Source organism: Lacerta agilis, chromosome 7 (genome assembly GCF_009819535.1).
Source record: "Lacerta agilis isolate rLacAgi1 chromosome 7, rLacAgi1.pri, whole genome shotgun sequence".
In the NCBI taxonomy this organism is placed as follows: Eukaryota; Metazoa; Chordata; class Lepidosauria; order Squamata; family Lacertidae; genus Lacerta; species Lacerta agilis.
In genome coordinates, this window is record NC_046318.1 from 10,327,864 (window position 1) to 10,349,834 (window position 21,971).

General features: G+C 43.3%; 1 protein-coding gene across 3 annotated transcripts in view; it reads right to left on the minus strand.

The window, feature by feature from the left end:
* Positions 1-21,971, minus strand: part of GABBR2 (gamma-aminobutyric acid type B receptor subunit 2) — a 261,082-nt gene that overhangs the window by 156,410 nt on the left and 82,701 nt on the right. For all 3 annotated transcript variants that reach the window (XR_004427003.1, XM_033154359.1, XM_033154360.1), the window contains exons 4-7: positions 11,264-11,365; positions 7,490-7,555; positions 5,320-5,520; positions 2,617-2,853 (exon numbers count right to left, since the gene is read on the minus strand). Coding sequence is in view for 2 of the 3 variants with exons in the window: in XM_033154359.1 (XP_033010250.1) it covers positions 2,617-2,853; positions 5,320-5,520; positions 7,490-7,555; positions 11,264-11,365 (606 nt within the window). In the remaining variant the exon portion in view is untranslated. The remainder of the gene's footprint in view (positions 1-2,616; positions 2,854-5,319; positions 5,521-7,489; positions 7,556-11,263; positions 11,366-21,971) is intronic.

A 21,971-nucleotide genomic window follows, 5' to 3' on the forward strand; every position in this document is an offset into this window, starting at 1 on the left:
ATGGTTGGACAGTGTTCTTGAAGCTACTAACATGAGTTTGGCCAAACTACGAGAGGCAGTGAAGGATAGGCGTGCCTGGCGTGCTCTGGTCCATGGGGTCACGAAGAGTCGGACACGACTGAACGACTGAACAACAACAACTAACTGCTGTAGCTGGCAGTTGTTGCAACAGCAACTATGGATAAGTAAAAACACTCTGAAAAGTTATGCCAGGGAAAATAATTAAATGCTGCTGCGCTCTAATTTCAAAGAGTGGCTTAAGCCTGTCTGAGCATGCCCAGAGGCTTCTAACATACTGAGAAGTTCAGCACATCACAGGTCTCTGGGTATTTCCAGACATTAGATGGAAGTCACCTAGATCCAATCCATAAATATTTCCGCTGGTACCAGGGGTCCTGGCCCCAGTGAAATACGGTAGCACTTCTAAAGGCATAATTAACAGCTTTTTCGACAGGCATTTTAAGTGAAGGCTTTCATCCCTGCCTACATCTGCACTTGATTTGGAACTGTTCTTATATATGATATTCATATAAATAGGACTCGGGTAGCACTGTGGTCTAAACCACTGAGCCTCTTGGGCTTGCCAATCGTAAGGTCGCCAGTTCGAATCCACGTGACAGGGTGAGCTCCCCTTGCTCTGTCCCAGCTCCTGTCAACCTAGCAGTTCGAAAGCATACCAGTGCAAGTAGATAGACAGGTACCGCTGTGGCGGCAAAGTAAATGGCGTTTCCATGCACCAGAAGTGGTTTAGTCATGCTGGCATGACCCATAAAAGCTGTCTGTGGACAAATGCCGGATCCTTTGGCCTGAAAGCAGAGATGAGCAGTCAAATTTGACTGGACTTAACCGTCCAGGGGTCTTTTATCTTTTCCCAATTCATATATAATATTTCATAAATGTAATTGCCGTAACTGCTTTTACTGTCAAATGGCTTCCAAGGCAAGTTTACAGGAAGTCGTTCATAAATAGAAATCGAAAAATTGATAAATAAAAAACATACAAGTGATCCCTGTTCCCATGTAGTAATACAAAAAGAGCTCTTATGGATCAGACCAAAGGCTCATGCAGTCCAGCATTATACATTCACAGTGGTCAATCAGATGTTTCTGGGAAGCCTACAAGCAAGGCATGGGTGCAAGAGTATTAGTGATCCCCCTAAACTGGTATTTAGAGGGGGGATACCAGAGGTCACGTGTAGCCATAATGAACAGCATCTGCAGACAGCCTTATTCTCCATGAGTTTGTACAATCCCCTTTCAGAGCTGTCTAAATTGGCAGCCATTGCTACAATTTACAGTAGTGAATTCCAGTCTAACTATGAGCTGCACAGAAATCCTTGCGATATGAACTGCAGCAGTTGCGTTGCATATCACCACTTTCCAACTGGTGACTGCCAGGAAGGTGGCAAAGATCCCTAGCACATGGTATGTGGGTCTGCATATTATGGCTGGGATGAGGGTCATCTCCACACTAGGAGACCACTTTCAACTGCTCCCCCATGATTAATTTACATAGATTATTATGGAGCATGTGTTTATTCTGCCTTCTAAATGAAGGACGATCTCTGAGGGGCCTTACAAATTTAATGTTCCAGAATATATTAAAACGATGAATGAAACGAACCCCATAGCCAAACCATAAAGACAGAAGCAGGAAATTGCAACGGCATTCCCTCATAGATGGTCCTAGAGGCTGTCTTGAAAAGCACAGGTGCTGAAATGCCAACAGACAGTGTGTGGACTGAAGTTCCCCTCAGAAGAGATATGATGTCTAAGCAAAATGAAGAAGACAACCGCTGATATCTTCTTCCTCTCAGGTGGTGAGAGGAATTAGGAGACAACCAGGTCCAGTTTTACCACCTGTTGGTGACTCCCTGACAACGTTGATTACATTTTGTTTATTTTTTTTTAAGTGCATTTATATAAACTTAGATGTACACCTCAAATACATAGTGCAGAATGGCTCTAAGGGTCAATGACCAGGTTGGTCTAATACATGCTTACTGCCGATTAGTTTGGAAAAAGCAATCACCTGAGTTGTAGCTGGAGAAAACGACTCCCTAATTTTATAGGCACCTTTTCAAACTGCAGTAAGACTAATCGTAACCCTCTAGCTCTGATCATAGACTCACAGAATTGTAGAGTTGGAAAGGACCACAGGGGTCATCTAGTCCAACCCCCTGCAATGCAGGAGTCTTCTGCCCAACGTAGGGTTAAAACCCACTACCCATCTATTCCCTAACTTTTTACAAAAGCCTAGGAGAAAACCCATACTCAGTTACTCCCTAATACCCTGATTACCCCGAAGGCCTTGCCAGAATAAACACTAATAATAATAATAATAATAATAATAATAATAATATTTCTTATTTGTACCCCGCCCATCTGGCTGGATTTCCCCAGCCACTCTGGATGGCTTCCAACAAAAATCAAATACATTAAAATATCACACATTAAAAAGCTTCCCTAAACACAAAGCAACAAAACTTTGATTCAGCACTCAAAATATTCTTTTCTGAAGTACTTTTCACAACAGGCGTTTCTATTTCTAATAACCGACAGCTGAAATAGCTCCCAGGAAAAAGACTTCAGTTTAAAATAATGAAGGCAGGCTTACCGTTACACCAAAGAAGTTGGTCTGATTCATTGCATCTAGGAAAATTTTTCCAAGTTCCTTGTTGGTGTAGTTAAAGTCCTCAATTTTTTGGTTTCTGCTGGTGGCATTGAGAATCTTCATTGCTTGCTGAAGTGTTTTGGCAATAACCCAAATTCCATCATAAGCAAAGCCATGGAACTTACTTGGCTCAACATTCCCTCGCCTTTGATCATACTCCTCTTCATACTGCTGTGGTGTCTGTGTAAAAGAATACAAAGCCGGTTCACTGATCAGCATGTTAAAGCTATCAAAATGTTAAAAGCCATGGAAGCCCTTAAGAGACCCGTGGAGCTCAAGAAATAATGAGAAGCATTTCAGGGCAGAAAAATACAATTTTATCATTCATTATGTAGTATTGTGCCATTCAAGGCAACCAGTGACTCAGGTCACATCCCCACAATATGTTCAAAGCATGTGGTTTCCTGAAAACAATTCTGGGAACTATAGTTTGCCCCTCACAGGGATAAAATATCCAGCACTCTTAACAAACTAGTTCCCGGGATTCTTTCAAAGAAGCAATGGGCTTTGAATTTATGGTGTGGGGGTAGACTTGCAGAAAAAATGACTTGCCTAGACCTACCAAACTAAATTACTAACACTTGGGTCCACTGAAATCAATAGGACAAGTAAGTAATGAAGGAAGTTCAACTAAGTCTGGTTCCAAGCAATTATTCTTAAATCAGTTTTCTCCCAACTAATGATACCAAAGGCACACTTTTTTTCTGAATTAAAATGGGGCACGTGCTTTTTTTTGGCACCCAAAACACTTTACTTTCAGAATGTAAATGGGTAACGGGGGGAACAACCTCATGCTTCTCAGTGGGCTACTGTGGCGGGGGTAGTTCTTGATTTGAAGGAGATAAACCCATGGCAGCAACTCATGCAGGTGCTCAACGGACCCCCCTCCTCCATGGGCAGGCAATTTTGCAGGGTCTCTCCAACTTCTGTTTCAGTGTATCTGAAGAAACTTCTGTTTCAGTGTATCTGAAGAAGTGTGCATGCACACGAAAGCTCATACCAAGAACAAACTCAGCTGGTCTCTAAGGTGCTACTGGAAAGAATTTTCTATTTTGTTTCGACTATGGCAGACCAGCACGGCTACCCACCTGTAATCTCCACCAGGAGTGATTGAATGGTCCAATCACACCAACTCCAGAAATGGCACAACATTGCAAGTTCTAAACTCGTTACATTAAGTGTGAAATAAGAAAGATCTTCCTCATGTTGTTTGGGGGCACTGTTGCCATGGTGAAATTCATTTGCTAAACAGAGCTCAAAATAATTGTTTGTGTTTACTAACAGAAAATGATTTAATAATATCCATGCACCATTGAGGTGCATATGTACACGCTTTTATAAACAAGAGTCAACATGATCCCCTCCCTCTCCCTCTCTGCAGGGTGAACCAAGAATGCTTCAGCCTTTGCAGCGCCTCTGATAGAGCATTTCCCAGAAATTCCACCTGCTGATTTGAGTTGCCTTGCCTTGCCCCTCCCCTCTGCCCGTCTGAAGTGCAAAGGCTGTATACCTGAGTCTTTTCTAATTCCTGAATCCAACAAGGTTCCAATTGCTGGAATGGCCAGGCCAGCCACTGCTTAGCTAACGTCCTAAGTATGGGTTGTTAAGGTAACACAGGAAGTGGCTCTGTGCCAGAGAAGCAAATGAACACCCCCCCCCACCCCTCCTCCTTCAACTGCCTGGTAGTTAGAAAGACAAAAGGGAGAGAGTTGTGTGAGAAGTGGAACATGGGTAGGCAAAATAAGGCCCGGGGGCTGGATCCAGCCCAATCGCCTTCTAAATCTGGCCCGTGGATGGTCCAGGAATCAGCGTGTTTTTACATGAGTAGAATGTGTGCTTTTATTTAAAATGCATCTCTGGGTTATTTGTGGGGCATAGGAATTTGTTCATTTTTTTTTAATATAGTCCAGCGCCCCACAAGGTCTGAGGGACAGTGGACCGGACCCCTGCTGAAAAAGTTTACTGACCCCTGAGTTAGAAGCAGCTAGAAGCAGGCAGAATCCAGGGAGAGACACATCCATGCCTGATTTTAGGTGGAATCCAAAGCTGTGGCTATGTCAGAAGCAAGACACTTTTGGAGTGTTAATGCTGTTAGCCTCCCCACCCCCCACCCCACCCATTGTAGGCTTAGGCTGCATATATGTGTAAATAAACCATATATCCTAAAGACACCACAGTCTCAGCTGTCCCTTGTTCTGAGGAAACCAAACTCTGGGTATGTGCCTGGAACTCCTGGCTGCTTGGAGATTGGGGTGGTGTACAACAGTATTTTAAAGTGACGTATAATGCTTGAGGGGTTTTTTGGGGGGCTGGATATCTTTAATATTTGACAGGGGATTTTTCCCCTCCCAAAAAGCACCCTGAAGCACTTTGAACATTGCTGCTTCAGTTTGAAACACCTCATGGTGATCCTGCTTCCGCTCTGACAAGCCCTGAATCTGGCCAAAGCAGCTCTGCTGTGGTTCTTGATCCAAGACTCGTCAGAACTTTCTGCAAAATCCCACTAGAAGAACCATGCTCTACCCTTCAGCCCTGTTTTTGTGCTGCTATTTCAAAGTTTAAGACTGGGCTGTAAACCTACTATGACAGAAGTTTTTTTGCGTGCCTTTATATGCTCGAAATGGTAAAAAAGTAAATCAAACTCACCCTTCCTGAAATGGTTTTGACCGGTTTTGAACTGAGAGGTTCAAAATCCACTCCAATGTACCCTTCCATGGCGCCAAGAAGGTTCAAGGTGAGACAGTGAGACGAGTTAAGCTTTGGAATAGCCTTTTCCCACCAATGGCTCTGATACCACCCAGGAATGATCCACTGATATTTAGGGCCAAACATCTTTTCATTAAATGCCTACAGTGGAAACATAAAAGAGGGGAGAAAGAGTTACAACACATATAAAAAATCTCGTAGAGGTTTAAAAAATCTCAGCTATGACAGCCGCTCCTTAAAAATAAACACCTTTCTTGGGAGGAAATGAACCTAAAGGAACTCACACATTTTAACAAGGGAAACCCTAAATATATACTTATACATAACTTAGAATCTGTACTGGATACACAAGAAGATGCCATCAACTGAGGAATGCTATAATACAAACAACTTCATAATTAATACGCCTAATGCAGAAGCATTAAGAGCTTCTATATATAGGCTTGATGGCCAAAAAGTAAACAAGAAGGAATGGGGCTCCAAAGTGAGAAAAAGAGCAAGACTGAAAGACTGCTCCTTCTCAGTCACTCAAGGTGAGCCATATGGATAATGATGGTTGTTAGTTGGGCTCTGGAATACTCTCCCCTCCCACAGCATGTGATAGGGATTATCTGGATGACAAGGTGTGTGCGGTGCTGCTGCTCCTGGGACAACGGAGCGAACGGCGGCACGTGGGGGGGACAAGAGGCAGCCCCTCCCACCAGGCGCAGGCGCACTCTGTCATCGGATCGCCGCTTCCACAGCCTCCTTTTGAGCCGGAGAGCTTAAAAGCGAACTCTTCGGCTTAAAAGAGGGCTGCAGAAGCGGCGCCGGCACCCCCGGAAACGCCCTGGGGGCGGAGCGTCATGACGTCACAATGTGATGTCACGACGCCCCGCCCCCGGGGCGTTTCCTTTGCCGCCCCGGGTACCGCGGAGCCTTACTCCGCCACTGCCCTGGGGAAGCCTCAGAAGAGGGAGGCTCAGAGCCCAGGGAGTGGTGGTGGGACCCTGAGGACAGGTCCAAGGGTGAAGTGGGGTGGGAGGGATGGTTGGATGCTGAAGAAGCTACAGGCTTTAGCAAACAAGAAGAGCCATGTGCAGAAAGCAGTGCAGACTCTGCAAACGAAGCAGAGGAAGAGGCAGCAGAGTCTGCAGAAGCAGCCCAGGAGCTTGCCATTCCTACTGTACTAAGCTCCCCTCCCCCTTTGCCTCCGAGGACACAGAGGGCTATGCCTGTGGCAGAACAAAGAGCACAGTCCACCCCACCCCCCACCATCGTAGTTTAAGGCTGCTTGGGAAACTTCTGGCTGAGGAGGAGTCTCCGGGGGGAGGAAAGCTCAGAGGCCTTCAGTCCTGGCAACTGCTTAATGAGATCAAGTCCGGCTGGGAGGCATTGCCATGCTGTATGCCATTTACCTGAATAAAGAATTAAATACACTGCTGAACTCAGGGTCTTGTATGCTGAGCTGCATCTGAGCCAGCGCTGATAGCATGGTACCCTCACTCCTGGCATGTGTAGTTGCATTGGTAAGGTAAAGGGAACCCTGACCATTAGGTCCAGTCATGTCCGACTCTGGGGTTGTAGCGCTCATCTTGCATTACTGGCCAAGGGAGCCGGCATACAGCTTCCGGGTCATGTGGCCAGCATGACAAAGCTGCTTCTGGTGAACCAGAACAGCGCATGGAAACGCCATTTACCTTCCCGCTGGAGCAATACCTATTTATCTACTTGCACTTTTGATGTGCTTTCAAACTGCTAGGTGGGCAGGAGCTGGGACCGAGCAACGGGAGCTCACCCCGTTGTGGGGATTCGAACCACCGACCTTCTGATCAGCAAGCCCTAGGCTCTGTGGTTTAACCCACAGCGCCACCCGTGTCCCTACAGTAGTTGCATAGCTTCCTGCAAGATGGCCTGTCTGTTTATTTCTAGCTAAGGCCCTCTCAAAGTCTTCTGCCTTGTCCAAAAGCCAGCATGTCCTTTCGTCCATCAGCTAGGAAAATTTATTGCTTTCCCTTCAATTGTCAAGGTGGCATGCATAGAGTTCCCAAGTTATCTCCCATCTGGGCATTGGCCAAACCCAAGTCTGCAGAGATCCCCTCTTTTTCTCCCTCTCTTTCTCTTTACTTACACAGCAGAATACTTTTGCCGCCATTTCCTCATTGAACTGGCCAAGGATAATTCGGACATCATTTCCCTGCAGAATGCAATAAAAAGTATTAGTGAAATCGCCACATTCTCCTCCTCTCACAGATCACAGGTGTGAGATATATTGTTGTTGTTGTTGTTGTTGTTCAGTCATTCAGTTGTGTCCGACTCTTCGTGACCCCATGGACCAGAGCACGCCAGGCACGCCTATCTTTCACTGCCTCCCGGAGTTTGGTCAAACTCATGCTAGTAGCTTCAAGAACACTGTCCAACCATCTCATCCTCATACTCATTAGTAATTATTTTTTTATTTTCGCCAACTCATATACCATTAACAAGGCAGAGTGTGGTAATACACAAGGCACCGTAAAAATCCTGAAATGACTAGCTCATCAAGAAAGTTTAAACAGCTACGTAGGCCTGCTCCCATAAAATGGCCTTCAAGAGACACCTGAAAACAAAAAAGTGAGGATAACTGCCGAATCTTTGCTGGGAGAGTATTTCACAACACAGGACTCACAACACTAAAAGCCTGACTTCTGGCAAAGCCAATCATGGGGCACAACTAACAGTGCTCTTTCAGATGAGTCCATTAATTAACCTGGGGTCCAAAGGCTTAGGTGGTCCCTACAGCATCCTTTATAATGCCTTATATTACTGAAATGCTCTTTGTTTATAGAAAAAAATTAATTGGTGCTTCATATTTTACACCAACAAGCACCTCCTGGGTAGTCTAGGATTCAGATATCACCAGAAGTGGCACCATGTGTTGAGGCAGAACCACAACCAACCAGCACCAGATTCGCTGCTGCTTAACCTGGACGGGGGTTGGGGAGCAATGAGTTTGGGGCTGTATGTCTGCACCAGTGGAGCAACCAGATTCAGCCCATCACTGCAACAATGTGGACTAAATATGTGTGCTTTTCACTTGCAACAAAGGCATATTAGTACTAGGTATAAATATTTTAAATCTCCCACCAAATCACAATCCAGTTGGGATTCTAACCCAGTCATGTCACAAGACTGAACAGGCATCAGACCCTTAGAAGGATTTCAAAACCTTCAAAAGATGTTTCAGAGGCACCAAGGCAATTCATGGGAACAGGGCTTTAAGATTAGCTTTCTTGGTATTCCTCTGCTCTACCGGACCACAGGGGATCAAATGCTTATCACAATTTTACTGATAAATCATTAATTTAAACATCTGAACTAGTGTATTATTAATTAATTAATTAATTTGTTAAAACTATTTATAATCTGTCCTTCACTGGGAGATGCTAGGCAGCAGATACACACAAGCCAAAACCAAAATTAAACAGTGAAATAAAAATACTGTAAATAACCAAACACAGAATTCAGTTACAACTAAAACCAGCAGCAGAAACAAAAATTCAGTTACCCAATGCACATCCCCTCTCCCCGAAAGCCTAGGAGAAGAGGTGTGACTTCACCTGCCAAGGAAAATGACACCAATGTCATGGTAAGAAACACCTCAGAGGGGAGGAGACAGTGAAACTGAATAGGCTGGATTCTGAGCAGTGTCTGGTATAGCTAAGCTCACTCTTAAAATACAGATACAGAAAGGGCAAAATGAAAATATTTTGAAATGTCAAGACATTGCTGAGTGCGAAAGTATATTTGCACTGCTTTTGATTTTTTTTTTTAGAGAGAGATAAATTGTTGCTCATGTGGATAGCGTGCCAAGTACCCATGCTTTATTTTACTCAACTTTTTTTTTTTTTTAATTATCAAAATGATTCAAAAATGGAGTGAGTGGAAAACACTGACACCGTGCAGGGGTCACTTCTGTATTTTCACTTCTGTATTTTCATCAGTGCTGGCTATCCTTCTTGGGGACAAGTCTGGTTTTTCTAGGAGACAGCTTGGGAAAAACCCTGCATGACGAATTTCAGCAGAGACCAGGGCAAGAGACCAAAAATTAAAGTGCAAAGGGTAGCGACAGCTCAATAACGATGTCTCAAAATCTCTAGAAAGCTTCAAGCAATGGTTTTGTTTTGTTTTCTTTGTAATAGTATTGCCGTCACCATTTTTTTGCTGCCCGTGGCAGCTTTTATATACCAGCACCCAAGACACTTTTATCAAAATTTGAGTACCAGTACCTCAATTTTTACTAAAGAAAGTCATGGCTTCAAGGTATACCAAAAATAAAAAGTGGCAGTCTTTGGTTTCCATTGCTACATTTGCACATCCATTACCTGTGCAAATTAAGTTCAGGGTGCTTTATTAGAAAGTAAAAATAAAATAAAAATCAAGATATCAAGGACTGAATTTTTGACACGAGAATGAATTACTTAAAAAAAAATCACTCCATATGGTCACTGAAAAACACACATTTCATCAGATTTCTGAGAAATACACACTGCACCTAATGCATTAATGTCTGGTTTTGCTGAGGAGACCAGAATATAAAAATATAGAAAGATGGCATTAAGAATTTAGATGTGTATGCCCTACTTTTTATCTGCAGCAATTCACACAGAAGGTATGAAGTGTCAATCAACTGGAATAGCATCTGCTTCCTAGCAGGGAACCTTTATCTCCTACTACTTTTGGACAGTCCTGAAGGGCTAATGTAATAAACATGAAAATTATAATCTACTGTTCAGCATCTAGGCAGCATACATCATAAAGAGAGATAATGGCAGAGATGCGGGCAAGACAAACAGCAGAGAGAAAATCTCACGCACAGAAGGCGGCATTCAGCTAAGGCAAATAACATAAGTTCATTTATTTCCAGTGGCTTTACTCCGATTATTAGTTAGTTGGATACTAGAGGGGGGAAACAGTAATAAAGTTAACAAATCACGCAAGTGCAATCATCCATGTTTAGTTTTCTCGTGCAAAGTGGGATTTTACTGTTGCTTCTTGTGGAAAGGGGGAAATAGTTCGCACACTGGTACATGGGTCAAAGTCCACATGCATTCACCTCTAGGCTTATCTTGCCCCACATGTGCACACATTCATCACAGCATGTATACGTTGGATACATACAGTGTTATCACACACAGAGAATCATAGAATTGTACAGTTGGAAGGGACCACGAGGGTCTTCAAGCCCAGCCCCCTGCAACGCAGGAATCTTTTGCCCAAAGTAGGGCTTGAACCAACAACCTTGAAATTAAAAGTCTCATGCTTTACCAACTAAGTCACTTGCTTTATAAGGTACAACCAGCTCATATTTCTGGCACATGTGTTTATATGTTAAGCCAATACTATGAAGCAAGGACCATTGATTTTCCCACTTTCGCCAAAAATTTGAAATTTATCAATGAACTCATAGATATTTCCCTCCCTTAGATAGCAGCAGGAGCCCCATGCCTAAATGGCACTGTAAATTACAAATGACTAACTTAGTTCTATTAATTTTAGCAGGTCTTCTTTGTGTAAGATCAGCATTAGATACATCCCTATTTTTTTTTCCTAATTGGCACTCGGTTGGTAACTTAGATGTACACTTTTAGAAAGAACGAACCTAAGGGTGAGAGAGTGCGGCATTCACAGCTTTTCTACTTTGCGCCATCTGACTCTGCTAGTGCATTTTAAAATGAGCCACAACTGCTTTTAATGCATCCAATATTATATTGTTGTTGTTGTTCAGTCGTGTCCGACTCTTCGCAATATAATATAATATTACCTCCAATATTAATTCTTGCACCATTACAACACAGTATCCTATACAATACAATTTACTTCTTTTCTACTGCCCAGTTTGCTTCTTAATAATAGTTGCACCCACCTTGAGTTTTTTGACACTTGTGCAGGGATCATTAGAGAAACTCTCTGTGTCTGATATTTCAATATCTTCTCCATACAGGACACCAGTCAGATCATTCCGCACCTGTTGCAGGTTGAGAAAAAAAGGCAAAAATGAATTCATTGGTACCCACCACTGAAAATGCCACTGTCTCACAACACCATAGCATGATTCAAACATATGCCAAGTTAGTCACCCTTCCATACAGGTGTTATATTAAATCATATGGAGCGTGACAGTGGGGATTTCCTGACAAGCATTCCAGGCTTGAGACTGTAATATCTGCTACACTTAAAATAGCATGCTGTACTGTTACACACAAGCCAGTCCATAGAAGAAAGCTCCTATTCAATCTGCAAGACCCTGATTGACTCCTAAAGTCTAAACACAATTCTTGAACCCCTGAAATGCAACAGGAAGCTGGATCTTACAATGTGAACATTATTTCTAGAGTTTCCCCACATTTAATAATACATCTGAACTGATGCCAATACTTCCTTTTCTATTGTATGCATGTATAGCACCATGAGCAATCTTCTCACTAAATACACAGATGCATTCTATTTTAAATTAACAACAATAATAAAATGAATTGGGAGTCAAACAAAGTATAAACTACTTGTAATGGTGCAGTTCAAGCCTTGCCACTCAAAACTGTGAATGTATTTATTTATTTTATAAAAACACAGAATCACAACAGAAGAAATAAAATAATTTGTATTGTCCAGAAATTTCATTATACAATCCCACACACCATGTTTATATAAATGTAGGTAGTGCCCCTTCTCTTAAACGCATAAGCAGAAAGAAATGCACTTTGTTCCCCATTAGCTGACATTTGATGGAAGTTGATATTGACATGTGAACCCTGACCATCTCAGGAAATAATTTTTGAATGTCCAAAAACCTCAGATGTAAGCAGGTGAATGTATCAGTATTCACTTGGATGTCTGGAAAACGGTGAGATATACAACCGTTTGGGGCCATTCACAAAATTCATCTGGGATTATTAGCACTCATACATCAATACTGAATTTCTGAGATCCACTTTCTCCAGGGTCCCAATTCCATGACATGACTCCCAATCTAACAGCAGTGAATAAAACCTCTATTTTCCTGTCAACATGCAAAAAGGGTAATCAGGAACTTTGACAATCACCAGCAGAGTAACCAACCCTCCCTTTCAAAGAACTTATTGATATTCACCTGAGATTTATACCACATTATATCCAAAAAGTTCCCACATAAACAGAACCACCTTACAGTCCAAGGTATGGCCATGCCACACTTTTATTACTGAGGAAGTAGCAGCAGGCGAAAACTAATTAATTTGTTGGAATGCGCTGCAATGCAAAAGAAGTATTTTCATCATTTCTTCAATGAACGATCAAAGACTCTGCTTTGGAACAAAAGAAAAATTAAGTCCACAGTCAACCAGCTAGACAGTAAAGATGTTATGTGTTCTGAAAACAATGACAAGAAAATTGGAGACCAAAGCATTTGCAAAAAGCAGAAAGAGCAAAGAGCAGCTGCTAGAGCTTTGACAAACTGGACAGAATCAAAATAATATTTTGAAGAAAAGGGACAGGACAAGACAAGAAGTGAGAGGCCATAAACGCAAGTATCAGTTCTAATATTTTTTCATTCTAAAAACTTTCTAGGGTAGAGGGCCCTGGCATACCAGCCTTCGCTGCACTGTCAAGTGCTTCTTGGAAAACAAGCGAATGTCTGCTTAGCTAACATGCCCACAATAGTACAATCTGTGCACAACTCTGTTCCAGTATTTCCACTGTTGCAGAATCAATTCTATTCATCACTACTGAAATCTGGTCTCCAACTCATACTGGATCCAAAAAGCTACAAAATGACATTAGCATGCAATGGCAAATTCATGATAGGCCCTGCCACCGCTGCTGCCACCACCACAAAACTGACAGGGAGCTTTCTGACACCACTCTCTAAGAGACTACCAGAAAGTCAGCCTAAAAACAGAAAAACAGCCTCAAAACACACCCTTGTTCATTGTGAGGATTTTGAGCTATGGAACAATCTGCTCCTCCAGTCATGCTAGTTCATGCAACCACAACTTCTGAATGCCTATTATTCAGGTAACTGGTGCTCAGAATCAATGTGTGACGCATCAAAGCACTATAACACCTGGGAAATAAGGATGCCTGGAAGTTATTTTCATGATCCTCACAGTATTGTTGGGTTCGGGCTTGGGTTGGAAGGCTCTGATGCTGGAGGAGGAGGAGGAAGAAACAGAAGGGAGATGGTGGGAACCTAGGTTGGAGCTGGGGGCACCTCCCTCTTCAACCCCCAAATTCAGCTGCTTTGGAAGGGGGAACAGGGTTGTCGCCTCTCGCCTATGTCCTTTCTGTGGAGCAGAGACCTCGGTGGAGGCTGGGAAGAGCTCTGATCAGTCGAGGAGGGAAGATGAACAGAAGATGGCCATGACTAAACAAGACTCAAAACAGGAGGGGGCAGCCTTGTCCCATACAATTAGGTGCTGCCTTCACAGATGGGAGAGCACACATGCAATCTTGACATTCCCAAAAGGCAAGAGAGTATCACAAGTGAACGTGCCCTGTCTTTAAAAGCTGGTGGAAGGAGTGGTGAAACTTCTTGGGACATCTTCATTGCTTCCATCTGTTTCTGAACTTCTTACTCTTCTCCAGAACTCCTGTATCATGACTCCTGAGCATTGTGTCTGATCTGTTACTTGCCTGATTAAGAACGTTTCTCACTTACAAGGAAGAGCCTCTGTCTGTGTGCTTTGGGTGGGAGATAGGACATCCTACCATAGCTGAAGAAGTGTCCATTATTGTGAGAGATGAAAATAGCAGCTACTCCTCCAACACCAAATAGTTCTAAAGGCTTATGCGCTCTTTCCAAACGAAAGCTCTATATAGTCACCACAAAGAGGGTTCAGGTTTTGCTAACTTCAGGATAGTCATTAACCAACTTATCTCTTATGTGGTTTCGCAATTAAAACTATTTATCAGTTATTATTAATTCAGTTTTGTGTGTGTGTGTGTGTGTGTGTGCGCACACACACACACACACACACACACACACACACACACACACACACACACCTGTCTAACAGAACCATCATTTCTGCACCTAGTAAGCTTGCTAAAGGGGCATGGCTCTAATAGAAGTTACGTAAGTATAATGAATGGTGATAAAATGGATCACTTGTTGATAACCTGCTAGTAATTAGCCTACATTAGCAACACTAATGATTCCATATGAAAGCTAAAGCATTTCTCCAACAGCTAATGCTTATACTGCTAGTTCTAAGCTAAAATCCACAATTCCAATAACATTTCTTGTTTCATTATATTATCAGTGACTCCCCAGTGAACCAAAGCTGCATGTAAGTACTGCTGGATAAATCCTTTGTTGCTGGAGTATATATATGTGTGTGTGTGTGTATGTATGTATGAATGGGGGGGAGGGCATAATCCCACCAGATGTTGATCATCAGAGATTCATAATGAATGAGAACTGGACAGAGCAGATGGCTTGTACAATCATAAATTTGCTGAGGTTTTCTCCATTAATGATTCCTATGCAAAGTTCTTTTCTTTAAAAAGAAAGAAGGAAAGAAATGTTTTCTGCCAGATTCCTCAAATTTATTGAAGAAATAAATCTAAAACAATGACTCTTTAAAAATATATAGCTGCAATGTATACACATCTGAGAGGAAGGGATTATAGTTTCTGGGATTAATAAAGAAGTATGTCAGCAGGAAGGGTGTTTTGAATCTAAAATTGTAAGCAGGCAAATTTGTATTTTTGGGCATGTGACTTTTTATAATTACAGTGCATGATAAAGGCCTAAAACGATAAGCACTGTCTATTGTCTATACGCAAAGAGCTGAGATATAAAAATAGAAATGCTGGATCAGATTTTTTTTTTACTTTATTACAAAAAGAGGCACTGACGTCAACAGGATTGCAAAGTAGTGACACAGAATGTCACAGTCATTGGGCTTAGACACAGGGTGGCAGAGAACACAGGGGTGCCCCAAATGGGAAGGAATCAACAAGAAAGACAGAAGGAGCACTGGATTTTTCAAAACCTGTCAGCAGCAGAAGCTTACATACAAGAGAAAAGAATCATATAAAGGGGAGATGGGGGGAGGAATGGTTACAGCAAACGATATTTTTACATGTATAGAGACTGAATTAACTAATTTTTATTTTAAAAGAAATCTTAGTTCATCAGTATCAATACAGCACAAAGCCAGACACAGACGTTCTAAGTACAGAGATCAGTTATGATCTTGGTACTATTCTTTTTATCTGACAAAAAGAGTCTTTGAAGTTTTTTTATCTGTTAACTTCTTTGAAGTTCAGTGTTCTATTTAAAGAACAACCTGTAAACCAGGCACATAAAAAAATAAAAATCCAGAGAGTTCATGATTCCAATGTGTAGAACAAACAGAATGAAGTGAAAACGGCTTTTGCTTTCACTGCCTTTTTTGAAATGAAAATAAGCTGGCATTTGGGGATCCAAACAATGGTGTCTCTGCTTAAACTATACATTGCATGATCCATTATCTACAGCAGTGTTTTTCAACCTTTTTTGGGCAAGGGCACACTTGTTTTATGAAAAAAATCACGAGGCACACCACCATTAGAAAATGTTAAAAAATTTAACTCTGTGCCTATATTGACTATATATAAAGTAATTCTCTTGAATAGGAATCAAATAAACACAATTTTTCCCACGGCACACCAGGCAACATCTCGCGGCACACTAGTGTGCCACGGAACAGTGGTTGAAAAACACTGATCTACAGCCAAGTCCTGCAATACAATGATAGTTACTCTGTTCTGCAAGGAGGAATGCACTAAAGGACTTCAGGGATTTCTCAAGCTCCATACACAACCACATGAAGTAGGAAGATACAAATAACAAAGAATTGATAAACCTCGGGCTTACCATATTTTCCAGCGTATAAGACTGGGCGTATAAGACGACCCCCAACTTTTCCAGTTAAAATATAGAGTTTGAGATATACTCGACCGCAGATTCTCCACCTGGCCTATAAGACGACCCCCGACTTTTGAGAAGATTTTCCTCGATTAAAAAGTAGTCTTATATGCCAGAATATACAGTATTTTAATTCTCCTGCTGTTCCTTTAAAAAGCTCAAAGCAGATCCCTATTGGCTAGCAACCAGGAAGTGACCAGACAACTCACTGGCTGTGCTTTCCCTATAAGAGTGATTCATCTACAGGAGATGCCTTGCAGGGAAAATGTAAAATAACTTATCTAAAAAGCCCTCTTTGAAAAGTTGCAAGAACCTAGGTGTGGCATAGTGGATATCACGCTGTTTGAATGTTTGAAACTGAGTGGCCTAAAGCTCACACATCTGAGGTATTCTGGGGTTAGGGAGCTCCAGCTCTGGCATTCTTGAAAGGAGAGAAAAGGGAAGACACCTGACCTTCTTGCAGGCTCCCTCTTTCTAGGTATGGAGGAGGTTATGTGCTCTGACACTAGCACATATTGGAAAGAGGAGGGGAGGAGAACCAGGCAGCTCTGACCCTGCCATGCATGGAAAAGGGGAGCCAGTGGGAATCGTCTAATTCCAGCTCTCTTCTCAGGAATCCTAACATGCAGTGAGGTAGCTGCTACATGATGGTGGGGAAGTGAAGAATGGTGATCTGTTTCAATAAAGTTCCAGGCAATATGGAACCAAGAGATGGAAAACAGGACACATTTGCTTGAAAAATGCCTTCCTTCAGCACCATGAACAGCTCCCTAGTTTACAGTCCATGGATCCTAATTGCAGTTGAGGTCAAGGAAGTGAGATTATGTAAAATGCCTTGAAATTCTGTAAGATGACGTTGGATCTAAAAATAAGGTATAGAAACCCATGCAGGAGGGAGGCCACTTAGGTAGTTTGCAGTGAGGAAAAGGATAACCATTCCTTCCATTAGCCATTTCTTCAATTCAAGAAGCCCTTCTGGGAGAAGGGTAACTTTTCCTGCACACAAAATATGGTTGGGATAGCTCAGGGGTCAGCAAATTTTTTCAGCAGTTTGAAAAAAATATATGAATGAATTCCTCTGCCCCACAAATAACCCAAAGAAACATTTTAAATAAAAGCACACATTCTACTCATGTAAAAACACCAGGCAGGCCCCAAATAACCCAGAGATGCATTTTAAATAAAAGCACACATTCTACTCATGTAAAAACACGCTGATTCCCGGACCGTCCACGGGCCGCATTTAGAAGGCGACTGGGCCACATCCAGCCCCTGGGCCTTAGTTTGGGGACCCCTGGGATAGCTTAAACATTTTTGCAAGAACTGGTAAGTTCCTGTTGCAGATGTTGTCATCAGTTAAATACTGTTTTTAGAATCACAAAGTTAAAATGTTTTGTTTTTTTAGGGGTTAAAAAAAGGAAAAAATAGATTCTTATGCCATGGGGTAAATGAGGTAACTTCAAGGTTCTGATGAAGAAAATATTAACTCCTTGATTTCAGCTGCAATTATAATATCTATACTTGTCAACTAGGGAGCTGGTTTCAAGGCATCTTACATAATTTAATAACTGTATTTGTAAACATGAATGTACATATGTGCATGAATACGTGTATGAATAAATATGTGTTTGTGTCAATATCTGAAGTAGGGAAGAAACAGTATTGGAGAACTTTTTCCGATCACCCCTCTTTGGATGTCACCTTTTCCATTTAAAAATGGGCTATCATGATATACAGAAATGATTCTATTACATCTAGTGGATTTGGCTGGATTCTGTCCCGAATTAGCCATGGCACAATTATTCATGCTCTGGTAACCTCCAGATTAGACTACTGTACTTTGTTTAATATGGGTCTGCTTTTGAAAATATCCAGGAAACTTAACCTAGTGCAAAATGTAGCTGCCTAGTTCAGGCATAGGCAAACTCCGGCTCTCCAGATGTTTGGGACTACAATTCCCATCATCCCATCATCCCTGACCACTGATCCTGTTAGCTAGGGATGATGGGAATTGTAGTCCCAAACATCTGGAGGGCCGGAGTTTGCCTATGCCTGGCCTAGTTGCTAACAGGCTTTGGCTATATCAGCCATATCTTGCTAGTTCGTAAAGAGCTTCATTGCTCACCATCTCATTTCTGGGCACAATCAGAATTGCTGGTGCTCACCTGCAAAGCCCTAAATGGTTAACAATTCATTTGTATTTTATTCTGTTACCCACTTTGACTTTAGAAAAGGTGGGATGGAAATACATAAACAAACAAAAGAATGAACCACACCTCCTGGCAAGTCTTCTTGCAAGGCAGAAAGGAAAGGTTTAGGTTTTTTTAAAAAAAAATGGGGAAGATTCTGTAGAATGCAATGCTTGTAAAGGAACAATGAGATCTACACAAAACGAATAAGAAGCTGGGATGCTGGCACATAAGAATTAGAAATGGTTCAAAGAAACTTCTATGTCAAGCACTGGAGGGAAGCCAAGCATACAGAGCAGACAAAGACATGCTCCAGGAATGCAGTAATAAAAAAACCCCTTCATAAACGCAAAACTATAATTAGACACCCAAAAAGGGAATTTGAAGAACAGCTTCTTAGACAAAAGGAAAAAAAACGTAAAGTACCTAAAGAAGCAGGAAGTCTGCAGAGTCAATACTGATTCATTCATCACCAGAGCAGCATGGGGGCTGTTTCCATGTGTCTGGAGCCCCATGGTATTCCGGCCTCATCTTTAGGAGGATACCAGAATACAGAGCAATCACCATCACACTTTCTTACTCACACTTGAATAGCACAAGATTCTCTTGGCTTTTATTTACCTTAATTGTTAAATGATGGGGCTTTTTAAAGGGGCACTGATGACTAGAAGCTGCTTGCTTAAATGTGCATTGAGGGCTTTTGGTGATTGGAGTCTGAAAACTACCACTTCCCTGTGGGAAGGAAATGGTCCTGGAAGCTGGAATGTAGTCTACAAAACAGAAACAAGACTTGAGTTCTGCAAGTGGCTAACAAAGAGGGTATTCAGTCGGAAGGGATGTTGGCTCTACGTGTGGGCCAAATAACGAGGTAAATTAGGGTGAGTGAGGCACCTTTCCTGTGTGTCAAGGTATGTTTTCAATGTCAGTGATACCAAGCTAGATTGGAGACCCCACAAAGTCATAGAGTGCTCTGTGTCTGTACTGTTCTGTGCACCAATATAACACGATGTTTTCCTATATAATATCTCTGGGTGGGATTCAACGTTGCGCTAATACAATTGTTCCATCAGTGCAAGCATTTCTGTTTGTCGGCCCACTCTTCCCTCATGCACTGTTCTGCGGTGTTCTCCCAACCTGCCAGAGCAGACTTGGGGAAAGAAATGGGGGAGGGTACAGGGAAGGGAGGAAGGAGAAACCCTGTTCTGCTAGCAGAAAACCTGGCACAGGATTCTGCTAGCACACCTGTTGCACTTCTGCCACCAGAGGGTGGCATGGGTGGGCTGGCTCTGGTGTGTCCCCTAGAGCCTTCTGCACAAGGAAATACCATAAAAAGCTACCTCCTGAAAGCCCTGCTTTCCAGGGAGCTGCCAAACAGTATGAAGCCAACCTTCAGAGGAACTGGTGGACCATTTAGGATTTGGATTGTTGCTGGTGATTTAAAAAACTAATATTTCACTACAGAACACATTGCAGATTTACTAACATTTGAACTGTTATTTAAAGCAATGAATCTAAGAAGCTGCGGCAAATTAACATTTGAATAGGTATTTCCAGGTGTAAATCTAGATTTATTTATTTTTTAAAGAAACCAACAGTTCTTCGGTGACCATGCTCTAAAGCAGCAATGACAGGCTAGATCTAGCCACACCTTTTCAATTTCCCACCATGGCCCAGACCGGGGGTCAGCAACCTGCAGCTCCGGAGCCGCATGCGGCTCTTTTACACGGCTGCCGCGGCTCCGGGTCTCCGGGGCGGATACGCCCGCCCACTTCTCCAGCTGGCAGCGACCGCCCTCCAGCTAGCCAGCGGCCCGCCCTCCGGAGGCTGAGGGCGCTGCTCAGGGGCGTACCCAGGATCACCTGGCCTTGAACAGCGGGGCAGCGGGGCTCGGAGGCAGTGGGGATGCAGTAGAGGTGGTGCAGCTCAGCCGAGGGCTCTGGCGGGGAGCACGCCTGAGGCGCGCACGCTCCTTCGGGAAGAGATGGAGCTGGGCGAGTGGGAGGGGGAACTTTGAAGACCCCGCCTCCACCTCCGAAGCAGGCGCCCATGGGAGAGGCCGCCCCCCGAGCCTGCCTGGCGGGACCAACCCTGCCCAGCTCCGGGAGTCTTCCTAGCATGGGAGGCGGCCTTGGGGCGGACAGGGGAGCTCCGGTGTCGGCGGGTATGTGGGACCCCGCGGCATCCAGAGGCAGCTGGGAGGCGGGACGGGATGGGGGCAGGAAGGGGGCCTTCAGACGCGCCCCCGCACAGGCACTGGAGGCCAGGACTCCTCGGCTGGGTCGTGGGACCGCGGGGGAGGGCTGGCCGCGGTTCCTCTCAGAAGGCTGCTGGCTGCTGCGTCGAGGCGACGACGAGGTAGGCAGCTGCGGGCTGGGCCAGGGGCGGCGGGTGAGGGGGGAAGCCCTCTTTTTAAAAATGGTCGAGGAAGCGGCGCCTGTTTCCCTGCCGCTGCCTCCTTCGCTCCTGGTTCCGCTCGCAGCCTCAGGGCGCGCGTCTCTCTCCGCCCCGGAGCAAGGCCGGGACGTTTTGCAGTTTTCCCTCTGTCCTGAGTGTGTGTTAGGGGAGCCTTGACAAAGCACCTGTTGGCGTGGAAGAGAGGAGTCCTAACTTGGATCTGTGTTCATGTGCAAAATCTATCGCCATTGTCATTAAGGGGGCAGGGAACTCCCCTAAAAAGGTTTGAACACTACGAACTACTACAGCCACCTGTATGCAAGTCAGCACAAACATCACAGGCTTCTCTGGTGCAATTCTGTGCTTTATTTAGCAAGAGAGGAGGTTGGAAGAGGTGAACATAGCCTCTGGTCTGGAATATTAAGGGTAAAAGACACTAAGATTATTGTAAAAGCCAGCAGTCTTCAATAAGACATGGGACAAACATTTAACACAAGTGTGCAGTTGAGGACTCATTTTTTTTAAAAAAAAAAACAGCAACAAATCAAATATTTGTATGCTGTTGCAACCCACCTTGGATCAGGCTGTGACCTGGTAGTGGTCCCCAGGGTGGATAAAAATGAATGATATTTTTTTAAAAAAAAAAAGGATTTTTTTTATTTAAATCGGATTTTTTAAAATTTAAATCGGATTTTTAAAAATAAAATGCAGTGTTATATTTGTTTTAAATGTCGCAATGGTTTTGCGGCTCCCAGTTTTTTTTCCCCCTTCGGAAACGGGTCCAAGTGGCTCTTTTGGTCTTAAAGGTTGCAGACCCCTGGCCCAGACCAATTCTACGTTGGGAGCACTACAGGAAATTAAAAGATTGGGTAGGTGTAGCTGCTTGGGACAAAGAGAAATATTAAGGGGACCCAAGGCAGGCACCAGCCATGGACCCTGCTGACAGGTGCTAGGCCCTGATGCTGACCCTGATTTCATACAGCAAGCTGCAGCCTTAGAATAATAAATCAGAGTTGGAAGGCACCCTGAGGATCATCTAGTCAAACCCCTGTAATGCAGAAATCTGCTGCTGTCCCATATGGGGATCGAACCTGCATCCT